The 24,314-nt window shown below is 40.0% G+C and overlaps 1 protein-coding gene across 3 annotated transcripts in view; it reads left to right on the plus strand.

Moving 5' to 3' along the window:
• The window catches only part of GUCY1A1 (guanylate cyclase 1 soluble subunit alpha 1), a 1,258,709-nt gene extending 1,235,983 nt beyond the window's left edge, over positions 1-22,726 (plus strand). For all 3 annotated transcript variants that reach the window (XM_044062440.1, XM_044062438.1, XM_044062439.1), the window contains one exon: positions 19,867-22,726. In XM_044062440.1, the coding sequence (XP_043918375.1) occupies positions 19,867-20,026 (160 nt within the window). In that variant the 3' untranslated portion in view covers positions 20,027-22,726. The remainder of the gene's footprint in view (positions 1-19,866) is intronic.
• Positions 22,727-24,314: the final 1,588 nt, after the last annotated feature.

The following is a 24,314-nucleotide window of genomic DNA, read 5'->3' on the forward strand; positions in this document are numbered from 1 at the left end:
CAGGTATGTTTGTATTTAGTGCAGGAACACAAGGTTTCACTGCCTTTTAAGAAAGTAATTGTCTCTTGGGGAGCTGGTAGGTTATTTCTTAGTTAGGACTATCTTTTGGAGGCTTCCAGCAGGGTAAGTTCAGGTATTTAGTGCAGGAACACAAGGTTTCACTGCCTTTTAAGAAAGTAATTGTCTCTTGGGGAGCTGGTAGGTTATTTCTTAGTTAGGACTATCTTTTGGAGGCTTCCAGCAGGGTAAGTTCAGGTATTTAGTGCAGGAACACAAGGTTTCACTGCCTTTTAAGAAAGTAATTGTCTCTTGGGGAGCTGGTAGGTTATTTCTTAGTTAGGACTATCTTTTGGAGGCTTCCAGCAGGGTAAGTTCAGGTATTTAGTGCAGGAACACAAGGTTTCACTGCCTTTTAAGAAAGTAATTGTCTCTTGGGGAGCTGGTAGGTTATTTCTTAGTTAGGACTATCTTTTGGAGGCTTCCATCAGGGTAAGTTCAGGTATTTAGTGCAGGAACACAAGGTTTCACTGCCTTTTAAGAAAGTAATTGTCTCTTGGGGAGCTGGTAGGTTATTTCTTAGTTAGGACTATCTTTTGGAGGCTTCCAGCAGGGTAAGTTCAGGTATTTAGTGCAGGAACACAAGGTTTCACTGCCTTTTAAGAAAGTAATTGTCTCTTGGGGAGCTGGTAGGTTATTTCTTAGTTAGGACTATCTTTTGGAGGCTTCCAGCAGGGTAAGTTCAGGTATTTAGTGCAGGAACACAAGGTTTCACTGCCTTTTAAGAAAGTAATTGTCTCTTGGGGAGCTGGTAGGTTATTTCTTAGTTAGGACTATCTTTTGGAGGCTTCCAGCAGGGTAAGTTCAGGTATTTAGTGCAGGAACACAAGGTTTCACTGCCTTTTAAGAAAGTAATTGTCTCTTGGGGAGCTGGTAGGTTATTTCTTAGTTAGGACTATCTTTTGGAGGCTTCCAGCAGGGTAAGTTCAGGTATTTAGTGCAGGAACACAAGGTTTCACTGCCTTTTAAGAAAGTAATTGTCTCTTGGGGAGCTGGTAGGTTATTTCTTAGTTAGGACTATCTTTTGGAGGCTTCCAGCAGGGTAAGTTCAGGTATTTAGTGCAGGAACACAAGGTTTCACTGCCTTTTAAGAAAGTAATTGTCTCTTGGGGAGCTGGTAGGTTATTTCTTAGTTAGGACTATCTTTTGGAGGCTTCCAGCAGGGTAAGTTCAGGTATTTAGTGCAGGAACACAAGGTTTCACTGCCTTTTAAGAAAGTAATTGTCTCTTGGGGAGCTGGTAGGTTATTTCTTAGTTAGGACTATCTTTTGGAGGCTTCCAGCAGGGTAAGTTCAGGTATTTAGTGCAGGAACACAAGGTTTCACTGCCTTTTAAGAAAGTAATTGTCTCTTGGGGAGCTGGTAGGTTATTTCTTAGTTAGGACTATCTTTTGGAGGCTTCCAGCAGGGTAAGTTCAGGTATTTAGTGCAGGAACACAAGGTTTCACTGCCTTTTAAGAAAGTAATTGTCTCTTGGGGAGCTGGTAGGTTATTTCTTAGTTAGGACTATCTTTTGGAGGCTTCCAGCAGGGTAAGTTCAGGTATTTAGTGCAGGAACACAAGGTTTCACTGCCTTTTAAGAAAGTAATTGTCTCTTGGGGAGCTGGTAGGTTATTTCTTAGTTAGGACTATCTTTTGGAGGCTTCCAGCAGGGTAAGTTCAGGTATTTAGTGCAGGAACACAAGGTTTCACTGCCTTTTAAGAAAGTAATTGTCTCTTGGGGAGCTGGTAGGTTATTTCTTAGTTAGGACTATCTTTTGGAGGCTTCCAGCAGGGTAAGTTCAGGTATTTAGTGCAGGAACACAAGGTTTCACTGCCTTTTAAGAAAGTAATTGTCTCTTGGGGAGCTGGTAGGTTATTTCTTAGTTAGGACTATCTTTTGGAGGCTTCCAGCAGGGTAAGTTCAGGTATTTAGTGCAGGAACACAAGGTTTCACTGCCTTTTAAGAAAGTAATTGTCTCTTGGGGAGCTGGTAGGTTATTTCTTAGTTAGGACTATCTTTTGGAGGCTTCCAGCAGGGTAAGTTCAGGTATTTAGTGCAGGAACACAAGGTTTCACTGCCTTTTAAGAAAGTAATTGTCTCTTGGGGAGCTGGTAGGTTATTTCTTAGTTAGGACTATCTTTTGGAGGCTTCCAGCAGGGTAAGTTCAGGTATTTAGTGCAGGAACACAAGGTTTCACTGCCTTTTAAGAAAGTAATTGTCTCTTGGGGAGCTGGTAGGTTATTTCTTAGTTAGGACTATCTTTTGGAGGCTTCCAGCAGGGTAAGTTCAGGTATTTAGTGCAGGAACACAAGGTTTCACTGCCTTTTAAGAAAGTAATTGTCTCTTGGGGAGCTGGTAGGTTATTTCTTAGTTAGGACTATCTTTTGGAGGCTTCCAGCAGGGTAAGTTCAGGTATTTAGTGCAGGAACACAAGGTTTCACTGCCTTTTAAGAAAGTAATTGTCTCTTGGGGAGCTGGTAGGTTATTTCTTAGTTAGGACTATCTTTTGGAGGCTTCCAGCAGGGTAAGTTCAGGTATTTAGTGCAGGAACACAAGGTTTCACTGCCTTTTAAGAAAGTAATTGTCTCTTGGGGAGCTGGTAGGTTATTTCTTAGTTAGGACTATCTTTTGGAGGCTTCCAGCAGGGTAAGTTCAGGTATTTAGTGCAGGAACACAAGGTTTCACTGCCTTTTAAGAAAGTAATTGTCTCTTGGGGAGCTGGTAGGTTATTTCTTAGTTAGGACTATCTTTTGGAGGCTTCCAGCAGGGTAAGTTCAGGTATTTAGTGCAGGAACACAAGGTTTCACTGCCTTTTAAGAAAGTAATTGTCTCTTGGGGAGCTGGTAGGTTATTTCTTAGTTAGGACTATCTTTTGGAGGCTTCCAGCAGGGTAAGTTCAGGTATTTAGTGCAGGAACACAAGGTTTCACTGCCTTTTAAGAAAGTAATTGTCTCTTGGGGAGCTGGTAGGTTATTTCTTAGTTAGGACTATCTTTTGGAGGCTTCCAGCAGGGTAAGTTCAGGTATTTAGTGCAGGAACACAAGGTTTCACTGCCTTTTAAGAAAGTAATTGTCTCTTGGGGAGCTGGTAGGTTATTTCTTAGTTAGGACTATCTTTTGGAGGCTTCCAGCAGGGTAAGTTCAGGTATTTAGTGCAGGAACACAAGGTTTCACTGCCTTTTAAGAAAGTAATTGTCTCTTGGGGAGCTGGTAGGTTATTTCTTAGTTAGGACTATCTTTTGGAGGCTTCCAGCAGGGTAAGTTCAGGTATTTAGTGCAGGAACACAAGGTTTCACTGCCTTTTAAGAAAGTAATTGTCTCTTGGGGAGCTGGTAGGTTATTTCTTAGTTAGGACTATCTTTTGGAGGCTTCCAGCAGGGTAAGTTCAGGTATTTAGTGCAGGAACACAAGGTTTCACTGCCTTTTAAGAAAGTAATTGTCTCTTGGGGAGCTGGTAGGTTATTTCTTAGTTAGGACTATCTTTTGGAGGCTTCCAGCAGGGTAAGTTCAGGTATTTAGTGCAGGAACACAAGGTTTCACTGCCTTTTAAGAAAGTAATTGTCTCTTGGGGAGCTGGTAGGTTATTTCTTAGTTAGGACTATCTTTTGGAGGCTTCCAGCAGGGTAAGTTCAGGTATTTAGTGCAGGAACACAAGGTTTCACTGCCTTTTAAGAAAGTAATTGTCTCTTGGGGAGCTGGTAGGTTATTTCTTAGTTAGGACTATCTTTTGGAGGCTTCCAGCAGGGTAAGTTCAGGTATTTAGTGCAGGAACACAAGGTTTCACTGCCTTTTAAGAAAGTAATTGTCTCTTGGGGAGCTGGTAGGTTATTTCTTAGTTAGGACTATCTTTTGGAGGCTTCCAGCAGGGTAAGTTCAGGTATTTAGTGCAGGAACACAAGGTTTCACTGCCTTTTAAGAAAGTAATTGTCTCTTGGGGAGCTGGTAGGTTATTTCTTAGTTAGGACTATCTTTTGGAGGCTTCCAGCAGGGTAAGTTCAGGTATTTAGTGCAGGAACACAAGGTTTCACTGCCTTTTAAGAAAGTAATTGTCTCTTGGGGAGCTGGTAGGTTATTTCTTAGTTAGGACTATCTTTTGGAGGCTTCCAGCAGGGTAAGTTCAGGTATTTAGTGCAGGAACACAAGGTTTCACTGCCTTTTAAGAAAGTAATTGTCTCTTGGGGAGCTGGTAGGTTATTTCTTAGTTAGGACTATCTTTTGGAGGCTTCCAGCAGGGTAAGTTCAGGTATTTAGTGCAGGAACACAAGGTTTCACTGCCTTTTAAGAAAGTAATTGTCTCTTGGGGAGCTGGTAGGTTATTTCTTAGTTAGGACTATCTTTTGGAGGCTTCCAGCAGGGTAAGTTCAGGTATTTAGTGCAGGAACACAAGGTTTCACTGCCTTTTAAGAAAGTAATTGTCTCTTGGGGAGCTGGTAGGTTATTTCTTAGTTAGGACTATCTTTTGGAGGCTTCCAGCAGGGTAAGTTCAGGTATTTAGTGCAGGAACACAAGGTTTCACTGCCTTTTAAGAAAGTAATTGTCTCTTGGGGAGCTGGTAGGTTATTTCTTAGTTAGGACTATCTTTTGGAGGCTTCCAGCAGGGTAAGTTCAGGTATTTAGTGCAGGAACACAAGGTTTCACTGCCTTTTAAGAAAGTAATTGTCTCTTGGGGAGCTGGTAGGTTATTTCTTAGTTAGGACTATCTTTTGGAGGCTTCCAGCAGGGTAAGTTCAGGTATTTAGTGCAGGAACACAAGGTTTCACTGCCTTTTAAGAAAGTAATTGTCTCTTGGGGAGCTGGTAGGTTATTTCTTAGTTAGGACTATCTTTTGGAGGCTTCCAGCAGGGTAAGTTCAGGTATTTAGTGCAGGAACACAAGGTTTCACTGCCTTTTAAGAAAGTAATTGTCTCTTGGGGAGCTGGTAGGTTATTTCTTAGTTAGGACTATCTTTTGGAGGCTTCCAGCAGGGTAAGTTCAGGTATTTAGTGCAGGAACACAAGGTTTCACTGCCTTTTAAGAAAGTAATTGTCTCTTGGGGAGCTGGTAGGTTATTTCTTAGTTAGGACTATCTTTTGGAGGCTTCCAGCAGGGTAAGTTCAGGTATTTAGTGCAGGAACACAAGGTTTCACTGCCTTTTAAGAAAGTAATTGTCTCTTGGGGAGCTGGTAGGTTATTTCTTAGTTAGGACTATCTTTTGGAGGCTTCCAGCAGGGTAAGTTCAGGTATTTAGTGCAGGAACACAAGGTTTCACTGCCTTTTAAGAAAGTAATTGTCTCTTGGGGAGCTGGTAGGTTATTTCTTAGTTAGGACTATCTTTTGGAGGCTTCCAGCAGGGTAAGTTCAGGTATTTAGTGCAGGAACACAAGGTTTCACTGCCTTTTAAGAAAGTAATTGTCTCTTGGGGAGCTGGTAGGTTATTTCTTAGTTAGGACTATCTTTTGGAGGCTTCCAGCAGGGTAAGTTCAGGTATTTAGTGCAGGAACACAAGGTTTCACTGCCTTTTAAGAAAGTAATTGTCTCTTGGGGAGCTGGTAGGTTATTTCTTAGTTAGGACTATCTTTTGGAGGCTTCCAGCAGGGTAAGTTCAGGTATTTAGTGCAGGAACACAAGGTTTCACTGCCTTTTAAGAAAGTAATTGTCTCTTGGGGAGCTGGTAGGTTATTTCTTAGTTAGGACTATCTTTTGGAGGCTTCCAGCAGGGTAAGTTCAGGTATTTAGTGCAGGAACACAAGGTTTCACTGCCTTTTAAGAAAGTAATTGTCTCTTGGGGAGCTGGTAGGTTATTTCTTAGTTAGGACTATCTTTTGGAGGCTTCCAGCAGGGTAAGTTCAGGTATTTAGTGCAGGAACACAAGGTTTCACTGCCTTTTAAGAAAGTAATTGTCTCTTGGGGAGCTGGTAGGTTATTTCTTAGTTAGGACTATCTTTTGGAGGCTTCCAGCAGGGTAAGTTCAGGTATTTAGTGCAGGAACACAAGGTTTCACTGCCTTTTAAGAAAGTAATTGTCTCTTGGGGAGCTGGTAGGTTATTTCTTAGTTAGGACTATCTTTTGGAGGCTTCCAGCAGGGTAAGTTCAGGTATTTAGTGCAGGAACACAAGGTTTCACTGCCTTTTAAGAAAGTAATTGTCTCTTGGGGAGCTGGTAGGTTATTTCTTAGTTAGGACTATCTTTTGGAGGCTTCCAGCAGGGTAAGTTCAGGTATTTAGTGCAGGAACACAAGGTTTCACTGCCTTTTAAGAAAGTAATTGTCTCTTGGGGAGCTGGTAGGTTATTTCTTAGTTAGGACTATCTTTTGGAGGCTTCCAGCAGGGTAAGTTCAGGTATTTAGTGCAGGAACACAAGGTTTCACTGCCTTTTAAGAAAGTAATTGTCTCTTGGGGAGCTGGTAGGTTATTTCTTAGTTAGGACTATCTTTTGGAGGCTTCCAGCAGGGTAAGTTCAGGTATTTAGTGCAGGAACACAAGGTTTCACTGCCTTTTAAGAAAGTAATTGTCTCTTGGGGAGCTGGTAGGTTATTTCTTAGTTAGGACTATCTTTTGGAGGCTTCCAGCAGGGTAAGTTCAGGTATTTAGTGCAGGAACACAAGGTTTCACTGCCTTTTAAGAAAGTAATTGTCTCTTGGGGAGCTGGTAGGTTATTTCTTAGTTAGGACTATCTTTTGGAGGCTTCCAGCAGGGTAAGTTCAGGTATTTAGTGCAGGAACACAAGGTTTCACTGCCTTTTAAGAAAGTAATTGTCTCTTGGGGAGCTGGTAGGTTATTTCTTAGTTAGGACTATCTTTTGGAGGCTTCCAGCAGGGTAAGTTCAGGTATTTAGTGCAGGAACACAAGGTTTCACTGCCTTTTAAGAAAGTAATTGTCTCTTGGGGAGCTGGTAGGTTATTTCTTAGTTAGGACTATCTTTTGGAGGCTTCCAGCAGGGTAAGTTCAGGTATTTAGTGCAGGAACACAAGGTTTCACTGCCTTTTAAGAAAGTAATTGTCTCTTGGGGAGCTGGTAGGTTATTTCTTAGTTAGGACTATCTTTTGGAGGCTTCCAGCAGGGTAAGTTCAGGTATTTAGTGCAGGAACACAAGGTTTCACTGCCTTTTAAGAAAGTAATTGTCTCTTGGGGAGCTGGTAGGTTATTTCTTAGTTAGGACTATCTTTTGGAGGCTTCCAGCAGGGTAAGTTCAGGTATTTAGTGCAGGAACACAAGGTTTCACTGCCTTTTAAGAAAGTAATTGTCTCTTGGGGAGCTGGTAGGTTATTTCTTAGTTAGGACTATCTTTTGGAGGCTTCCAGCAGGGTAAGTTCAGGTATTTAGTGCAGGAACACAAGGTTTCACTGCCTTTTAAGAAAGTAATTGTCTCTTGGGGAGCTGGTAGGTTATTTCTTAGTTAGGACTATCTTTTGGAGGCTTCCAGCAGGGTAAGTTCAGGTATTTAGTGCAGGAACACAAGGTTTCACTGCCTTTTAAGAAAGTAATTGTCTCTTGGGGAGCTGGTAGGTTATTTCTTAGTTAGGACTATCTTTTGGAGGCTTCCAGCAGGGTAAGTTCAGGTATTTAGTGCAGGAACACAAGGTTTCACTGCCTTTTAAGAAAGTAATTGTCTCTTGGGGAGCTGGTAGGTTATTTCTTAGTTAGGACTATCTTTTGGAGGCTTCCAGCAGGGTAAGTTCAGGTATTTAGTGCAGGAACACAAGGTTTCACTGCCTTTTAAGAAAGTAATTGTCTCTTGGGGAGCTGGTAGGTTATTTCTTAGTTAGGACTATCTTTTGGAGGCTTCCAGCAGGGTAAGTTCAGGTATTTAGTGCAGGAACACAAGGTTTCACTGCCTTTTAAGAAAGTAATTGTCTCTTGGGGAGCTGGTAGGTTATTTCTTAGTTAGGACTATCTTTTGGAGGCTTCCAGCAGGGTAAGTTCAGGTATTTAGTGCAGGAACACAAGGTTTCACTGCCTTTTAAGAAAGTAATTGTCTCTTGGGGAGCTGGTAGGTTATTTCTTAGTTAGGACTATCTTTTGGAGGCTTCCAGCAGGGTAAGTTCAGGTATTTAGTGCAGGAACACAAGGTTTCACTGCCTTTTAAGAAAGTAATTGTCTCTTGGGGAGCTGGTAGGTTATTTCTTAGTTAGGACTATCTTTTGGAGGCTTCCAGCAGGGTAAGTTCAGGTATTTAGTGCAGGAACACAAGGTTTCACTGCCTTTTAAGAAAGTAATTGTCTCTTGGGGAGCTGGTAGGTTATTTCTTAGTTAGGACTATCTTTTGGAGGCTTCCAGCAGGGTAAGTTCAGGTATTTAGTGCAGGAACACAAGGTTTCACTGCCTTTTAAGAAAGTAATTGTCTCTTGGGGAGCTGGTAGGTTATTTCTTAGTTAGGACTATCTTTTGGAGGCTTCCAGCAGGGTAAGTTCAGGTATTTAGTGCAGGAACACAAGGTTTCACTGCCTTTTAAGAAAGTAATTGTCTCTTGGGGAGCTGGTAGGTTATTTCTTAGTTAGGACTATCTTTTGGAGGCTTCCAGCAGGGTAAGTTCAGGTATTTAGTGCAGGAACACAAGGTTTCACTGCCTTTTAAGAAAGTAATTGTCTCTTGGGGAGCTGGTAGGTTATTTCTTAGTTAGGACTATCTTTTGGAGGCTTCCAGCAGGGTAAGTTCAGGTATTTAGTGCAGGAACACAAGGTTTCACTGCCTTTTAAGAAAGTAATTGTCTCTTGGGGAGCTGGTAGGTTATTTCTTAGTTAGGACTATCTTTTGGAGGCTTCCAGCAGGGTAAGTTCAGGTATTTAGTGCAGGAACACAAGGTTTCACTGCCTTTTAAGAAAGTAATTGTCTCTTGGGGAGCTGGTAGGTTATTTCTTAGTTAGGACTATCTTTTGGAGGCTTCCAGCAGGGTAAGTTCAGGTATTTAGTGCAGGAACACAAGGTTTCACTGCCTTTTAAGAAAGTAATTGTCTCTTGGGGAGCTGGTAGGTTATTTCTTAGTTAGGACTATCTTTTGGAGGCTTCCAGCAGGGTAAGTTCAGGTATTTAGTGCAGGAACACAAGGTTTCACTGCCTTTTAAGAAAGTAATTGTCTCTTGGGGAGCTGGTAGGTTATTTCTTAGTTAGGACTATCTTTTGGAGGCTTCCAGCAGGGTAAGTTCAGGTATTTAGTGCAGGAACACAAGGTTTCACTGCCTTTTAAGAAAGTAATTGTCTCTTGGGGAGCTGGTAGGTTATTTCTTAGTTAGGACTATCTTTTGGAGGCTTCCAGCAGGGTAAGTTCAGGTATTTAGTGCAGGAACACAAGGTTTCACTGCCTTTTAAGAAAGTAATTGTCTCTTGGGGAGCTGGTAGGTTATTTCTTAGTTAGGACTATCTTTTGGAGGCTTCCAGCAGGGTAAGTTCAGGTATTTAGTGCAGGAACACAAGGTTTCACTGCCTTTTAAGAAAGTAATTGTCTCTTGGGGAGCTGGTAGGTTATTTCTTAGTTAGGACTATCTTTTGGAGGCTTCCAGCAGGGTAAGTTCAGGTATTTAGTGCAGGAACACAAGGTTTCACTGCCTTTTAAGAAAGTAATTGTCTCTTGGGGAGCTGGTAGGTTATTTCTTAGTTAGGACTATCTTTTGGAGGCTTCCAGCAGGGTAAGTTCAGGTATTTAGTGCAGGAACACAAGGTTTCACTGCCTTTTAAGAAAGTAATTGTCTCTTGGGGAGCTGGTAGGTTATTTCTTAGTTAGGACTATCTTTTGGAGGCTTCCAGCAGGGTAAGTTCAGGTATTTAGTGCAGGAACACAAGGTTTCACTGCCTTTTAAGAAAGTAATTGTCTCTTGGGGAGCTGGTAGGTTATTTCTTAGTTAGGACTATCTTTTGGAGGCTTCCATCAGGGTAAGTTCAGGTATTTAGTGCAGGAACACAAGGTTTCACTGCCTTTTAAGAAAGTAATTGTCTCTTGGGGAGCTGGTAGGTTATTTCTTAGTTAGGACTATCTTTTGGAGGCTTCCAGCAGGGTAAGTTCAGGTATTTAGTGCAGGAACACAAGGTTTCACTGCCTTTTAAGAAAGTAATTGTCTCTTGGGGAGCTGGTAGGTTATTTCTTAGTTAGGACTATCTTTTGGAGGCTTCCAGCAGGGTAAGTTCAGGTATTTAGTGCAGGAACACAAGGTTTCACTGCCTTTTAAGAAAGTAATTGTCTCTTGGGGAGCTGGTAGGTTATTTCTTAGTTAGGACTATCTTTTGGAGGCTTCCAGCAGGGTAAGTTCAGGTATTTAGTGCAGGAACACAAGGTTTCACTGCCTTTTAAGAAAGTAATTGTCTCTTGGGGAGCTGGTAGGTTATTTCTTAGTTAGGACTATCTTTTGGAGGCTTCCAGCAGGGTAAGTTCAGGTATTTAGTGCAGGAACACAAGGTTTCACTGCCTTTTAAGAAAGTAATTGTCTCTTGGGGAGCTGGTAGGTTATTTCTTAGTTAGGACTATCTTTTGGAGGCTTCCAGCAGGGTAAGTTCAGGTATTTAGTGCAGGAACACAAGGTTTCACTGCCTTTTAAGAAAGTAATTGTCTCTTGGGGAGCTGGTAGGTTATTTCTTAGTTAGGACTATCTTTTGGAGGCTTCCAGCAGGGTAAGTTCAGGTATTTAGTGCAGGAACACAAGGTTTCACTGCCTTTTAAGAAAGTAATTGTCTCTTGGGGAGCTGGTAGGTTATTTCTTAGTTAGGACTATCTTTTGGAGGCTTCCAGCAGGGTAAGTTCAGGTATTTAGTGCAGGAACACAAGGTTTCACTGCCTTTTAAGAAAGTAATTGTCTCTTGGGGAGCTGGTAGGTTATTTCTTAGTTAGGACTATCTTTTGGAGGCTTCCAGCAGGGTAAGTTCAGGTATTTAGTGCAGGAACACAAGGTTTCACTGCCTTTTAAGAAAGTAATTGTCTCTTGGGGAGCTGGTAGGTTATTTCTTAGTTAGGACTATCTTTTGGAGGCTTCCAGCAGGGTAAGTTCAGGTATTTAGTGCAGGAACACAAGGTTTCACTGCCTTTTAAGAAAGTAATTGTCTCTTGGGGAGCTGGTAGGTTATTTCTTAGTTAGGACTATCTTTTGGAGGCTTCCAGCAGGGTAAGTTCAGGTATTTAGTGCAGGAACACAAGGTTTCACTGCCTTTTAAGAAAGTAATTGTCTCTTGGGGAGCTGGTAGGTTATTTCTTAGTTAGGACTATCTTTTGGAGGCTTCCAGCAGGGTAAGTTCAGGTATTTAGTGCAGGAACACAAGGTTTCACTGCCTTTTAAGAAAGTAATTGTCTCTTGGGGAGCTGGTAGGTTATTTCTTAGTTAGGACTATCTTTTGGAGGCTTCCAGCAGGGTAAGTTCAGGTATTTAGTGCAGGAACACAAGGTTTCACTGCCTTTTAAGAAAGTAATTGTCTCTTGGGGAGCTGGTAGGTTATTTCTTAGTTAGGACTATCTTTTGGAGGCTTCCAGCAGGGTAAGTTCAGGTATTTAGTGCAGGAACACAAGGTTTCACTGCCTTTTAAGAAAGTAATTGTCTCTTGGGGAGCTGGTAGGTTATTTCTTAGTTAGGACTATCTTTTGGAGGCTTCCAGCAGGGTAAGTTCAGGTATTTAGTGCAGGAACACAAGGTTTCACTGCCTTTTAAGAAAGTAATTGTCTCTTGGGGAGCTGGTAGGTTATTTCTTAGTTAGGACTATCTTTTGGAGGCTTCCAGCAGGGTAAGTTCAGGTATTTAGTGCAGGAACACAAGGTTTCACTGCCTTTTAAGAAAGTAATTGTCTCTTGGGGAGCTGGTAGGTTATTTCTTAGTTAGGACTATCTTTTGGAGGCTTCCATCAGGGTAAGTTCAGGTATTTAGTGCAGGAACACAAGGTTTCACTGCCTTTTAAGAAAGTAATTGTCTCTTGGGGAGCTGGTAGGTTATTTCTTAGTTAGGACTATCTTTTGGAGGCTTCCAGCAGGGTAAGTTCAGGTATTTAGTGCAGGAACACAAGGTTTCACTGCCTTTTAAGAAAGTAATTGTCTCTTGGGGAGCTGGTAGGTTATTTCTTAGTTAGGACTATCTTTTGGAGGCTTCCAGCAGGGTAAGTTCAGGTATTTAGTGCAGGAACACAAGGTTTCACTGCCTTTTAAGAAAGTAATTGTCTCTTGGGGAGCTGGTAGGTTATTTCTTAGTTAGGACTATCTTTTGGAGGCTTCCAGCAGGGTAAGTTCAGGTATTTAGTGCAGGAACACAAGGTTTCACTGCCTTTTAAGAAAGTAATTGTCTCTTGGGGAGCTGGTAGGTTATTTCTTAGTTAGGACTATCTTTTGGAGGCTTCCAGCAGGGTAAGTTCAGGTATTTAGTGCAGGAACACAAGGTTTCACTGCCTTTTAAGAAAGTAATTGTCTCTTGGGGAGCTGGTAGGTTATTTCTTAGTTAGGACTATCTTTTGGAGGCTTCCAGCAGGGTAAGTTCAGGTATTTAGTGCAGGAACACAAGGTTTCACTGCCTTTTAAGAAAGTAATTGTCTCTTGGGGAGCTGGTAGGTTATTTCTTAGTTAGGACTATCTTTTGGAGGCTTCCAGCAGGGTAAGTTCAGGTATTTAGTGCAGGAACACAAGGTTTCACTGCCTTTTAAGAAAGTAATTGTCTCTTGGGGAGCTGGTAGGTTATTTCTTAGTTAGGACTATCTTTTGGAGGCTTCCATCAGGGTAAGTTCAGGTATTTAGTGCAGGAACACAAGGTTTCACTGCCTTTTAAGAAAGTAATTGTCTCTTGGGGAGCTGGTAGGTTATTTCTTAGTTAGGACTATCTTTTGGAGGCTTCCAGCAGGGTAAGTTCAGGTATTTAGTGCAGGAACACAAGGTTTCACTGCCTTTTAAGAAAGTAATTGTCTCTTGGGGAGCTGGTAGGTTATTTCTTAGTTAGGACTATCTTTTGGAGGCTTCCAGCAGGGTAAGTTCAGGTATTTAGTGCAGGAACACAAGGTTTCACTGCCTTTTAAGAAAGTAATTGTCTCTTGGGGAGCTGGTAGGTTATTTCTTAGTTAGGACTATCTTTTGGAGGCTTCCAGCAGGGTAAGTTCAGATATTTAGTGCAAGAACACAAGGTGTAGGTCAAGCATTGGAGCAGGGTGCGCAGCAGCTATATATAGTGCAGGAGAAGAAAAGATTGGATTAATACACCTTTTCTGAAGTACAAGCAGTGTCTATGTCTTACTTATTGTCATTATTCATTAAGTTTAATTCAACACCTTTCTGGCCAATGTCAGTACTTTTCAGAGGGATTCAGGCAGACACAGCTAAAATTTGTTTGAAAATCAGGAACATCCCTGAAAATTAGGCACAGTTGGGAGGTATGGCCTCTGCCCTAATCAGATATGCCAGTGTTTGTCCTGCTATGATACTGTGTGGGGGTTGTAAAGTGCTGCTGTAACATTAGTTCCTGCTAGAATGGCTGCTTCTCTTATCACAGTCATGTAATGCAATTCCACAACAACTGCTGGTAAAAATCCACAGAACAAGTTGTGTGTTATGGCATTCCTATTTTTCCTTTACATTTACTCACTGTGATGCATGATATATTTATTTCAGAGCAACTTGTTATATATTTACCGTGGCTTAGTGGTACTTCATGCAGTGTAGTGCGTAGAAGGTCCTGGGTTCGAGACTGACAGAGGTGTTTATTTTTCTGCTGAGCAAAACAAGGGCCCTCACATACAGAGTGACTAAGGCACTTTTAAGCAGTTGTAAGTGGGTTTGCGTGATGCTTAGCAATGCTTAGCTAAGTGCACAGAAGTGCACACTTGCGCAAACCCGCTAACTACTGCTTAAAAGTGCTTATTCCCGCTAACCCCCATGCTCATTTCTTTGAAAGAAAAGAAAATGGGGAGATAGGAAAGTGGTGAAAAAGGTGCACAAAGCGGGAAAGACAGTAGGGAAAACAGCTCTGGATGTGCAGGATGGGTGTAGGGAAGGTCCATAGCTGCCCATTTCTATAACAGCAACAGCTGTGCATATGCAATCAATTTGGTGGGAAATATGAAACCTTCCACCCTGAGAGAGGGGTGAGGACAACAAAGTATGTTGTACTGCCAATTCTATTGCATTTTATGTGTCCAGCGGACATGTGTGCAAAATGTGCAGCTATGCATGGTGTGTAATTTTTTTTGGGAGCAGATTGCCCTTTTTTTTTCAGGTGAGAGTGGAATGTGGGATAGGGGAAGTAGGTATATTTGGGGAGGTAGGTTGGGGAGGTAAACAGACAAGACAAACAAGATGCATACAGGGGCGGAATATGACACGTGGTGGGTGAATACCACTGATGGGGAAGGATGTTTGAAAATTGCAAGCCCATGATCCCACAGATGGCAACAGTGGAACTGAGATCCCCACCCATTGGGCAGTTACCACTGCAACTTCACAGCCCAGAAGGTGGCTGTGCTGGGGGCTGTGTAAGAGGGGCAGGCTCACCCATGAGTCCCACCACTCGTGCCTCAAGCTGCCGTAGATGATCAGCGACAGAACGCTCAATCTCTCTATGCCCCACAGCCTGGACCGTTCAGTGGGTGATAGGTGGCCCTCCTCCGCCCACGCTTGCACGGGGGGGAAGAGCCCCATCCTCTGCAGCACTTCCACCTGAAGGTGGCACAGGGCCAACAGAGGAGGAGTTCCCAGGCTGGGCACCGGACCTGCTGGTGCCAGGTGCCATTGCCAGCTGAGATGGGACAGGTGGGTCTTCTTGGACTGGCCTTCCCATATGTTCTATGTTTTGGAGGATTTAATGAAAATATGGGTTAGTAGCAGTCAACAGCATTCCCAATTAGTTATAACAGCATGCAGAAGTATTCCCATTAACACAACACACCAGAGTTCCAACAGTTGAACAGCAAGCATAACACATGCATATATAGAACAACAGTGGGCATTACAACAGCATGCAGGTTTAATTGATGGCAACAGGCCACCAATATTGTGGTATTTGAACAGGGCACATGCATCAACATAAATAAATAAATGCAGATATTTATAAACCAATAGGACATATGTCCCAACAAATGTTTTGAAATTAGACATACCCATTGAGGTGTGGAATTGTATTATTTATGCACATACAGTAGGGTGGAAAAAGATAGCTCCATTAACAACTTATATATCCTTATAGTTTACACTACATTCCTATTAACTGCAGTTATATGTCCCCTGCATGTATTATTACACTACCCAATTGTCCTTACATTGTGAAATAGGTTTTGCTAGATCTTTATATACATGAGCTGTATCTGACATACAAACTGTCCGGGATGCAGATGTTACTTGTTACTGCTACATATTTTGTGAGTTGCTCAGACACACTACTGCTGAGATGGTACACTGACAGCTCTACTTTCCTATAATTATCTAGATATGTTCAGATGAAATTATCAGTTATATGTTAACAGCTCCCTACATTTCTGGCAGCACACTGACATTTCTGGGGAACACAATACCAAGCTACTCATGTGCCAGATTAATCTGTACATGCTGGGCATGAACCAACAGTTGAGGACTGTAAATATGCTTAAAAGCTACTGGCACTTCCTTCATCCACTTTATATGGGCCTACCCAAGTGTGGGTTAACAGCGCTTAATACAACAGTACTATTTCTATAATGCAAGAGTAGAACAACATATCAAAGAAAATGACACAGACACACTCCAGGAATTATACCTTTATTAAAGACTTAAAACACCTTTCTAGAGGCTCTCTCATTTATTTTATATAACAGTACATGCAGAATAATTATTAAAGAATTATTATACCTTTATTTATTGGGTTAAAACACTTTTTTCAGGCTCTCTCATTTATTTTATATAACAGTACATGCAGAATAATTACTAACCTGCCTGGTGGTGCAGCCTTAGCAGCTTATCTGCATAGGCTTGCTGGTTCACAGCCTGGACACCTGCAGCTGTGAAGTAAATGAAGTGATATTGAGACATACCTATCCATAGTATAGACTAGAATAGCAATTCTTACATACTTAATTCCATGGCTACTTACTTTGTAGTGGGGCATTTTCCATCCCACGGGCCTCCTGGATCCACTGGTCTAGTAGATCCTCCTTGCATCTCTTCAGGTCTGAGTAGTGGTGTCTGACCTGCTCACCAGTCCGAGGGACGTCTATAGCACTGGTGAGTTCATGAGCTAGACGGTTCCAGGCTTTCGCTTTGTATTGGGTGCCCTGGTACTGGCCGCACAGGAGTCTATCCTCATGATTATGGACAAGGAGCCAAACCATTACTTTTGACTCCTCAATGCCCCAACGTTGCACTCGAAATCAAGAGCCCTCTCCAGCACCGGCCATGCTGCCTGCAGATGGGAGCTACAACCAGTTATGGCAAGTATTCCCATCTATGGAGCTTAAATATGCCTCATTTACTGCACTTATTTGTGATTGGCCAGTTTTGAAAAACCTCAGCTGAAGGCTCACCTGCTTAGCAATGGGTAAGCTTCCATTGATATGTATGTGTGTTGAAAGTGCATGGTTATGAAATGCTGTCATGGCTTAGTGGTTCAGTACTGTGATTATGGTGCACAGTATCCCGGGTTCGATTCCTGTCATTGTTTTTTATTTTACTACGGCCAGACCAGCTAGGAGGTGTGGCTGTGTTTAGCCAACTTTGCTCAACTTTGCCCACTGTCGTTCTGCATTGCTCTACGTTGCTTGATGTTGCCTGACATTGCACTGGTTAGCATGGAGCGCAACTCCATGCAAACATGTTCTGTTTGTGCTAGTTGGCGCAATGCGCAGCTATGCGCAAAGCCATTGCGCTAGTTAACGCAGTGCTCAGCTATGAGCAATTACATTTAAATATGCTTAATACTGGTAAACATTACTTAGCAGTACTTTACATTGCTTAAGATACGTTACTTATGCATCCATCAGTATGCATAACAATTTCACCTTCATATATATATATATATATATATATATATATATATATATATATATATATATATATATATATATATATCTACAATTCGTTCACTACTACATAGGCCATTTCAATGCTTTTTACAAAAATTTAAATGATAAATGTCAGGAATTATTTTTATATACAGATTTCCAACAGAAAATAGAAGGAGGAGTGGTGGGACTCGGACTGGGAATGGTTCCTCTTTGTGCGAAGGCTCTACCACTATTCTATCGCTATTTCGCTTAACTTGCATATAAGTTTCTTATTATCCTCTTCAGTGTCTAAACTGCTAACTGTAGCTAAGCAATGGGCAAACCTGTGCAAACACGTGCAAATATGGGCAGCTATATCGGAAATAATAAAAAAAAAAATTTACATTTTATTATTGTACAGGGGTTTAGAATGTGGGGGAGTGTAGTGTTAGGTATTTACACATTAGAGCAGACTCGCTCATGTAAGTAGACATTTCCCTAGTGTCAGACTTGCAGGGGAGTGGATTTTTGGAATGCTTGGCAGTCCGACACGCCCCATGCACTCGTGCACGGTCAGTGTTAGCCTTAGAGTTGAGGCAGCGCGCCCTCATTAATATGCATGGCGCACTGCCATCTTACTCTTAGACTGGTTCTTCCATGTAAGACTAATGTAGTCTTACACGGAGGATTAGTGAATCCTGGGGAGAGTTTTTCATTATTTCTTGCCCCATTTCTGTACCTGCTGCTTTACTTAAAGTAATAACAATGTTTAATTCCTGCCCAGACTGCTAGAAAATTCTGTAGTCACCAGAAAAAAGCTACATGCTTACTTTCATGTGTCATTAATGCAGAACTAATATTTATTTATTTATTTGACATTTGTTGACCGGGTTGGTCCAGCTGAGGCAAAGTCTTTTTTCAGAGGACACCCGGGAAGAAAAGCTCCACAAATACATAGACATTGCAATGCATAACTACAACAGACATAAAAATACAGATATATTCAACAAAAATGACAATTTAAAGAAAATGATAAGGTTAGAGATATATGAGATTGTTAATAGATTCTAAGAATCAGTGATGTGTAGGCTATTACAGTACAGAGTGAATGTTACACAAACAGAAAAAAAAAAAAAGACAATGAGTTTAATAAACTTTTTTTCTGTTGTATGAATTCTTGATAACTCTACATAACTAATTTATCATCCAGGAATCTCTGTTCATAGTTGTTCGAGAAGGACCCAATCAATTTTGTGACTGCTGTATACGTCAGTGCAACTACTGCTAATGAATACCCCTGAAAACCCATTCAGTCATCACTGAGGTTATCCCTTTCCCCACTGTTGTGTAACTGAAAAGTTAGTTCATATATAATTCAGGAGATGTGGAGGGGTGTCCTCCCACATGCAGGGTACTCAGGAGCAGGAAAGGTGTTTTGTTAATCGGGAAAGTAGTTTTCATCAATATGGGTTTGGAGTAATATCATTCCCCAGAATTGCTATCATTTAGTCAATGTGAATGCATTTAACAGAAGCTTTGTTTAAAAACATTATATGAATTTTATTCTTGCATGTTTATTTTAGCTCAATTGCCTTCATTTTGTGTAGCTATTGTTACATAGGTAATACAGTAAATAAATGATGTAATTGCCACTGGCCATTAGAGAAGGAAGGTCCACAGAGATTCAGTAGTGAACATTTGGGTAATTATATATATATGAATGGAAGTTGTGACTTTGAGGATTTACAGCCATTGACATGTGTATTAAACTGAAGCATCAGAGCATCTCAGACTGTGGGTGGGCTCTGAGAGTGAAAGACGTTTATAGCTAGAATGTTATGTACATGAATCATATGCATGTGCAATGTTATGGGAAGACTAACTCGCAGCCTGAAGGTTTGGTGACAGCGACAGTAATAATGGCAATAAGTCATCTTTTATTTTGCAGTTTAAAAAACTGACAGTGGCTTTCCTTTTGTGAACAATTTGTCCATATGGGATGAAACATTCCTACTTTCATTTTAAATAACAGAAATATTGGTTTACACTGCACACTGAGAAAACTGGGATGTTTTTCCAGTGGCTGCAGCATTTAAAGTTCATGTATTGGGCACGCATTGGAGGTTTTTACTCTCAGAAGGAAGAAGTGTGGCACATGGATGCTATACAGAAAGAGAAAGCTTGACAGTTAAATTAATTGTTCTGGGTGGTGCAAACAACCTCCTTAACTGCTCTGACTTTATAAGGTTAGATGTGCAATATTTTTCTAATGAACAGTGGCAGTGATAGTACTTGATTATCAACTTTAGTCCTTGTTTGATATGCTACAATTCTCCTCATGCATCCATGATGAGTTTCATTTGTGCTCTGATTTCCTTGTACACCCTAGTGACTTACACTGAGTAAATTGTTGATTTCTAAGGTGACCATAGGCATGTCTGCTGTGGCTGTCTATGTACATACTCAGTCTGATATCTTGCCCAGGATTAGTTTCTTTGGCTTGTGCCATTTAGTGCTGTGATAGGTTCTGGATTTTTTGTAAATCTGAAATAGATAAAACTGGCATCAGAGAAAGAATGAATTAATGAATGAATCCGGCAAAAGGGAAGATGCATGCTATTACCTGAATGAACTGTCAGACCTTTTTTCGGCTCTGAACAAAGCATTTTAGTGCTTGAAATTAATATTAGGGTAAATGACATGTGCTAGGAAGTTGATCTCCCAATTTTAATCTTTGTACTTGTAATTAGAGCTACTTCATTCATACACACCTTTCTCTGGAGCACAGTATCTTAACATGCTTCTTAGAGGTACAGGTCAATTTGTGAAAAATGTTGCTGTTAAAGTGAACAAAGTATATATGCTAATGGCATTATATAACATAAAGTTTCAGTTAATTATTATAATACTAAGGAAGAGTATTAATTCTCCAATGTGTCCTTTTCTTCATATTTAAGGCTGCTGAAAGACCATCCAGGTTTTGTGTTTACACCTCGAACAAGAGAAGACCTGCCTGCAAATTTCCCCAGTGATATTTCTGGAATATGTCACTTTCTGGATGGTTATCACCATGAAAAAGCATCAACACTCTCCTCCTTTCATGGGGACAGAACATAAAGGAGACTAATTTTAGAAAACTGTAAAATGTTAAATGCGTAGTGTTGTCTATAGCCAGCAACTTAAATATGTAAAGTACTTGAGCACTTTAACGTAGCAGTGTGTCAGCACATTTGTATAAGTACATGACATTTATTCAGAAAAAATGTTTAACTTTTCTGTGGTCTTTGTCTTTCTATCACTGCACTACTATCAAACTAGTAACTAGACACTGTTTTTACGAATCATACCACTTACATCATGACAAAAAAGAGACATATAAGGAAGCAGGCCATCTTTTCAAACTTTATAGTTTGACAAACACAAATACCTAAAACAGGGAAGGGGATATATTAGTGAAATCAATGGTTGCAACAAAGTTACTTATCATCTTAACACAGTTATCTTAGATTTCATTCATAGCTAAGTACTAGAATAGGTAAGTACTAGGATACCTGCCCTTGCTGGCCATTTTAAGCCTAGCCACTTTCCCTTTTAATGGTAAGAATCAAAACCTTTACCCTCTTTTTGTGAAGTAAACATCTTAACCAGTATGTCAAACCCACCCCCAAAAAGCACAGACAGAGGCCTGGAAGAGACTGTATGAAGAATAAGCAGGGACAAGTGGGATACCCCCTCACATTAAAACAAATGTACTGTTTTCTTTTACAGAGCAGTGTTTACTTTGAACTGGGCTTGCCAGCTTTTTTATTCAATGAGCTGTGATTTTCATTGCTGATGCCATAGTTGCTTCTAGCAACATATATGATATACAGGATATTTTTCACCCTAAGTTGTGACAGTGTGAGTCTATAGAGTTATTAGATTTTGTTTGAATGTAAATATGATGCATCTATATTTGGAAAATGAATCTGTACATATAGTTTCATTGTAGAGTTCATGTATATATTAAATTTGTTGGCAAAAAAGCACTTTCATATCCATCCACCCACATGTACATGTAGAACAATATATGTGACAGGTTATAGAATTGTGGATGCAGTGTTTCTATTTACGCCTTTAGAATCAATACACTAAATGTTGGAATTCCTCTGGAACTGAATATTTTCTTGTACAGTCTATAAAGAGTGTTTAGCAATGTATCTGGTGCTTATTTTTTTTTGCTAGTTTAAGAATCATTGGTGTGGGTCAAATTCACACAAGGTATACAACATGACATTTAAGGTGACTACATTCCTCGTTAAATTTAGCAAATGAGCAGAATGTTGAAAAAACATTACAGCTTCTCAACTATGTTACACATAAATTGCTTTAGCAGAAGTAAGTTTCTGTGAGACACTGGCAAACAAGTGTTAGTATTTAATAAGTTGTAACAAGTAATATCACTGATAAAAGCATATGTTGTGACTGGCTGCCTGGTGATTATCTTTCTTAGTGAATTCCACATTACAAATGACAGTGGACACAGTCAGACAGATAATTTCCACTTTGAGGCCATCTTTTATGAGTCAAAACTCAATATCTTCAGAATGCTATAAAGAATAAGCTTCATGAACAAGCTATACTCACACCCTAGATGGAACTATGTTAAGTCACAAAATTAATATTTAAATATAATGCATGCTTGACAAAGCTTGGTTGGGATTCCTTTTTTTCTGTGTCTGTGTTTGAAAACTAACATGTGAGATGTAACAGCACAGAGCATGCAAACATGAAACAGTACACAGTTGCCTTGTATATTAAGTTTACTTATAGATGGTTGTGCTTTCTCACAGACCAAGGATAACAGCTGCAAGAACAAAGATGGCCATATAATGATTATATATTTTGCTATCAGTGTGAGTCTATATGTGTGGGTGTGTGCGTGAGTGTGTGAGATGTGTCTCTTTGCTTTTGAAATTTGGTTGAATCACATCTGCATGCTAGATAGATAGATAAAAACTGTGTTCATTTTCTCATCTATATATAGCGTGTCTCTTTTATATTATACTATTTTTCTTCAATGTATACTAATTTTGTATAACCAAACCCTCCTTGCTTTCAGAGACTATTTCTCCACTCTTCCAAATATACAACCTCAAGTAGAGCCACTGCCTTTCTCAAAGGATTAAAATACTCATGGAAGAGAAGAGTTTCTTCTCCAATCACCGGGTGTGCTAGCAACGCATTTTAATGATTATCAATGGATCTTTGCTATTGTAACATAGAAAACCTCAAATCATAAAAGTATTAACCATAAGAGGTCAAGGGTCAAGTCATAAAAAGCAGGTGTGCTTAAAAATCCCAAACTACTAAAACAATGTCTTTATAATTCTAAATTTAATAATTTCAAGTGCAAAGCGCAGAGGTGACCCCTGTACTCCACATTTCTTTTACTTATTATTTCTCCTAGTTAACACTGGTTTAGTGAATGTGAAGTACATAGTTTGTGGTTAAGGAAAGCCCTCTCTAGCCCTGAAAGCATTTGACTTTGGGAACAAGTAAGTGGTGAGGTATACAGATGCATGGAATCATTCCCATCCTGCAAAACCTTGCCATATCACTTACTATCATTGTCATTTATGCAGTTCTAATGAGTACAGCATGGCAACTGACTTTCTAGGATGCACATGTAATCAAATAAACGGTACAGTGTTATTTATTAAACTCTTCCTTTGGCTTGTAAGCTAATTTATATAGAATGGAATGGAGATTTGTAATCTTATATTGTAGATTGTTAATGTTGACAATAAAGCCTATTGTGTAATATAATGATGTAAATATCTGCTTTCATTGTTTTTTATCATACTGTTGGGTTCAACACTTCTAAGATTCACGTTTTATTACTCATACTTTTATGTATTCTGGCTTGAGAGTTTTTTTTATATTGTGCACAATCTTTTGTTCTTTAGTTTAACTGAAATATGTTTTACAAGGGAGAGCCTTTTTAATGAATATTTGGAGCACCATGCATAGAAATGCTCAGGTCTAGTGCTACTATGTGAAGGTGGTTTACCAAATAAACCATAGTGCTAAGACTGAATGTTTTGATGACTGATATCTTATATAACAAGTTATGTCATTCTTCAGACATTGAGTAAAAGACAGCAGTTTATGAATATGTTTCTTATAGTTCTTATGTTCAGTATAGTTCTTATTGGTTACTTATAGTTTCCCAGTTAAATAACCATGGAAACGGCACATTACACTCACCAGCACTCACTTCTGGGGTCTGCTAACCTATGCAACATTGGCAATATTACTTGTAATGTATTTAATCTCTCTGCAGTAATATTGCACAAGTACTGCAAGGGACAATCACAGAGCATGGCTTGTACTTTTGATTATTCAAACCAGAGCTTTTTGGGTATTTGTGATTTACAATAGCAAATGGTTTATTCATTTGTTAAAGTTATTGGCAAGAAATTTCTGCATGTTCTGTTAAAGAACCTATGTGTACTCAAATGTGGTTCCTCACTTAACTTTGATTGATCTAACTCAAAATATATTTTTTTAATTCTGATTTCTTTTGAATATAAAGTTTGGAGTATGATCTAATATCTCACCCACACCTTCCACATGAAGAAAAGTACCCCATTGGCTAGAAATTATGTTCTTAATGACTATTACATCAATACGGTATGGCATAACCATAGCTGTGTCAAAATCCTACGTTTCCTTTTTCATTGTTGGGAATTACACAATTATCCCATAATGCAGGTGAAAAATTGAATTTTTGTCTCTCATGACTTCTTGCTGGCTATTCTAAAGGAGGTCATATGGGTAGCCTCTAACATGAAATGTGTTACATGATTTGATCTCTTTTTCAAGCATACTGTTCTCTGGATAGGCATACAAACTTTCTCTTAATGAGACTACATTTCTGTTTTACAGGGTGACACCTTTCATAATATAAATAGGCATAAGAAAAAAGTTTATTTTCTATAGGTATTAGAATTGCTTTACCACTTTCATCTTGTCAGGGTGTTACATCAACATTTGTCAATGTGACCAAATCACCTAGAACCAATGTTTACACCCCTGAGGGCCAGGCATGGTGGGTGTTGAATGTGGTGCTTTGGTTTATGACATACTGGTTTGTGAATGGGAGACAGTAAGAGTGATGATGTGAATGGAATGGAATGAGGTTAGGTTTCTTTGAGTAGTTTACATGCCTCAGTAATTGCTATTAACTCTGCAGTCTATGCTGACATGCTTCTACTAAGTCTCCAGTTAACAAAACATGATCAGTTGTGCATCCTGCAAATGCTACATTAAGTGATCAATCAATCTTTTCAAATACATGATCTTTTAATGATGATGATGATAAGATTTGGATTCTGTAGCCCTCTATCCTTCAGGCAGGAGG

This window comes from Protopterus annectens, chromosome 2.part1, assembly GCF_019279795.1.
Source record: "Protopterus annectens isolate FY-2018-M chromosome 2.part1, PAN1.0, whole genome shotgun sequence".
NCBI lineage: Eukaryota > Metazoa > Chordata > Ceratodontiformes > Protopteridae > Protopterus > Protopterus annectens.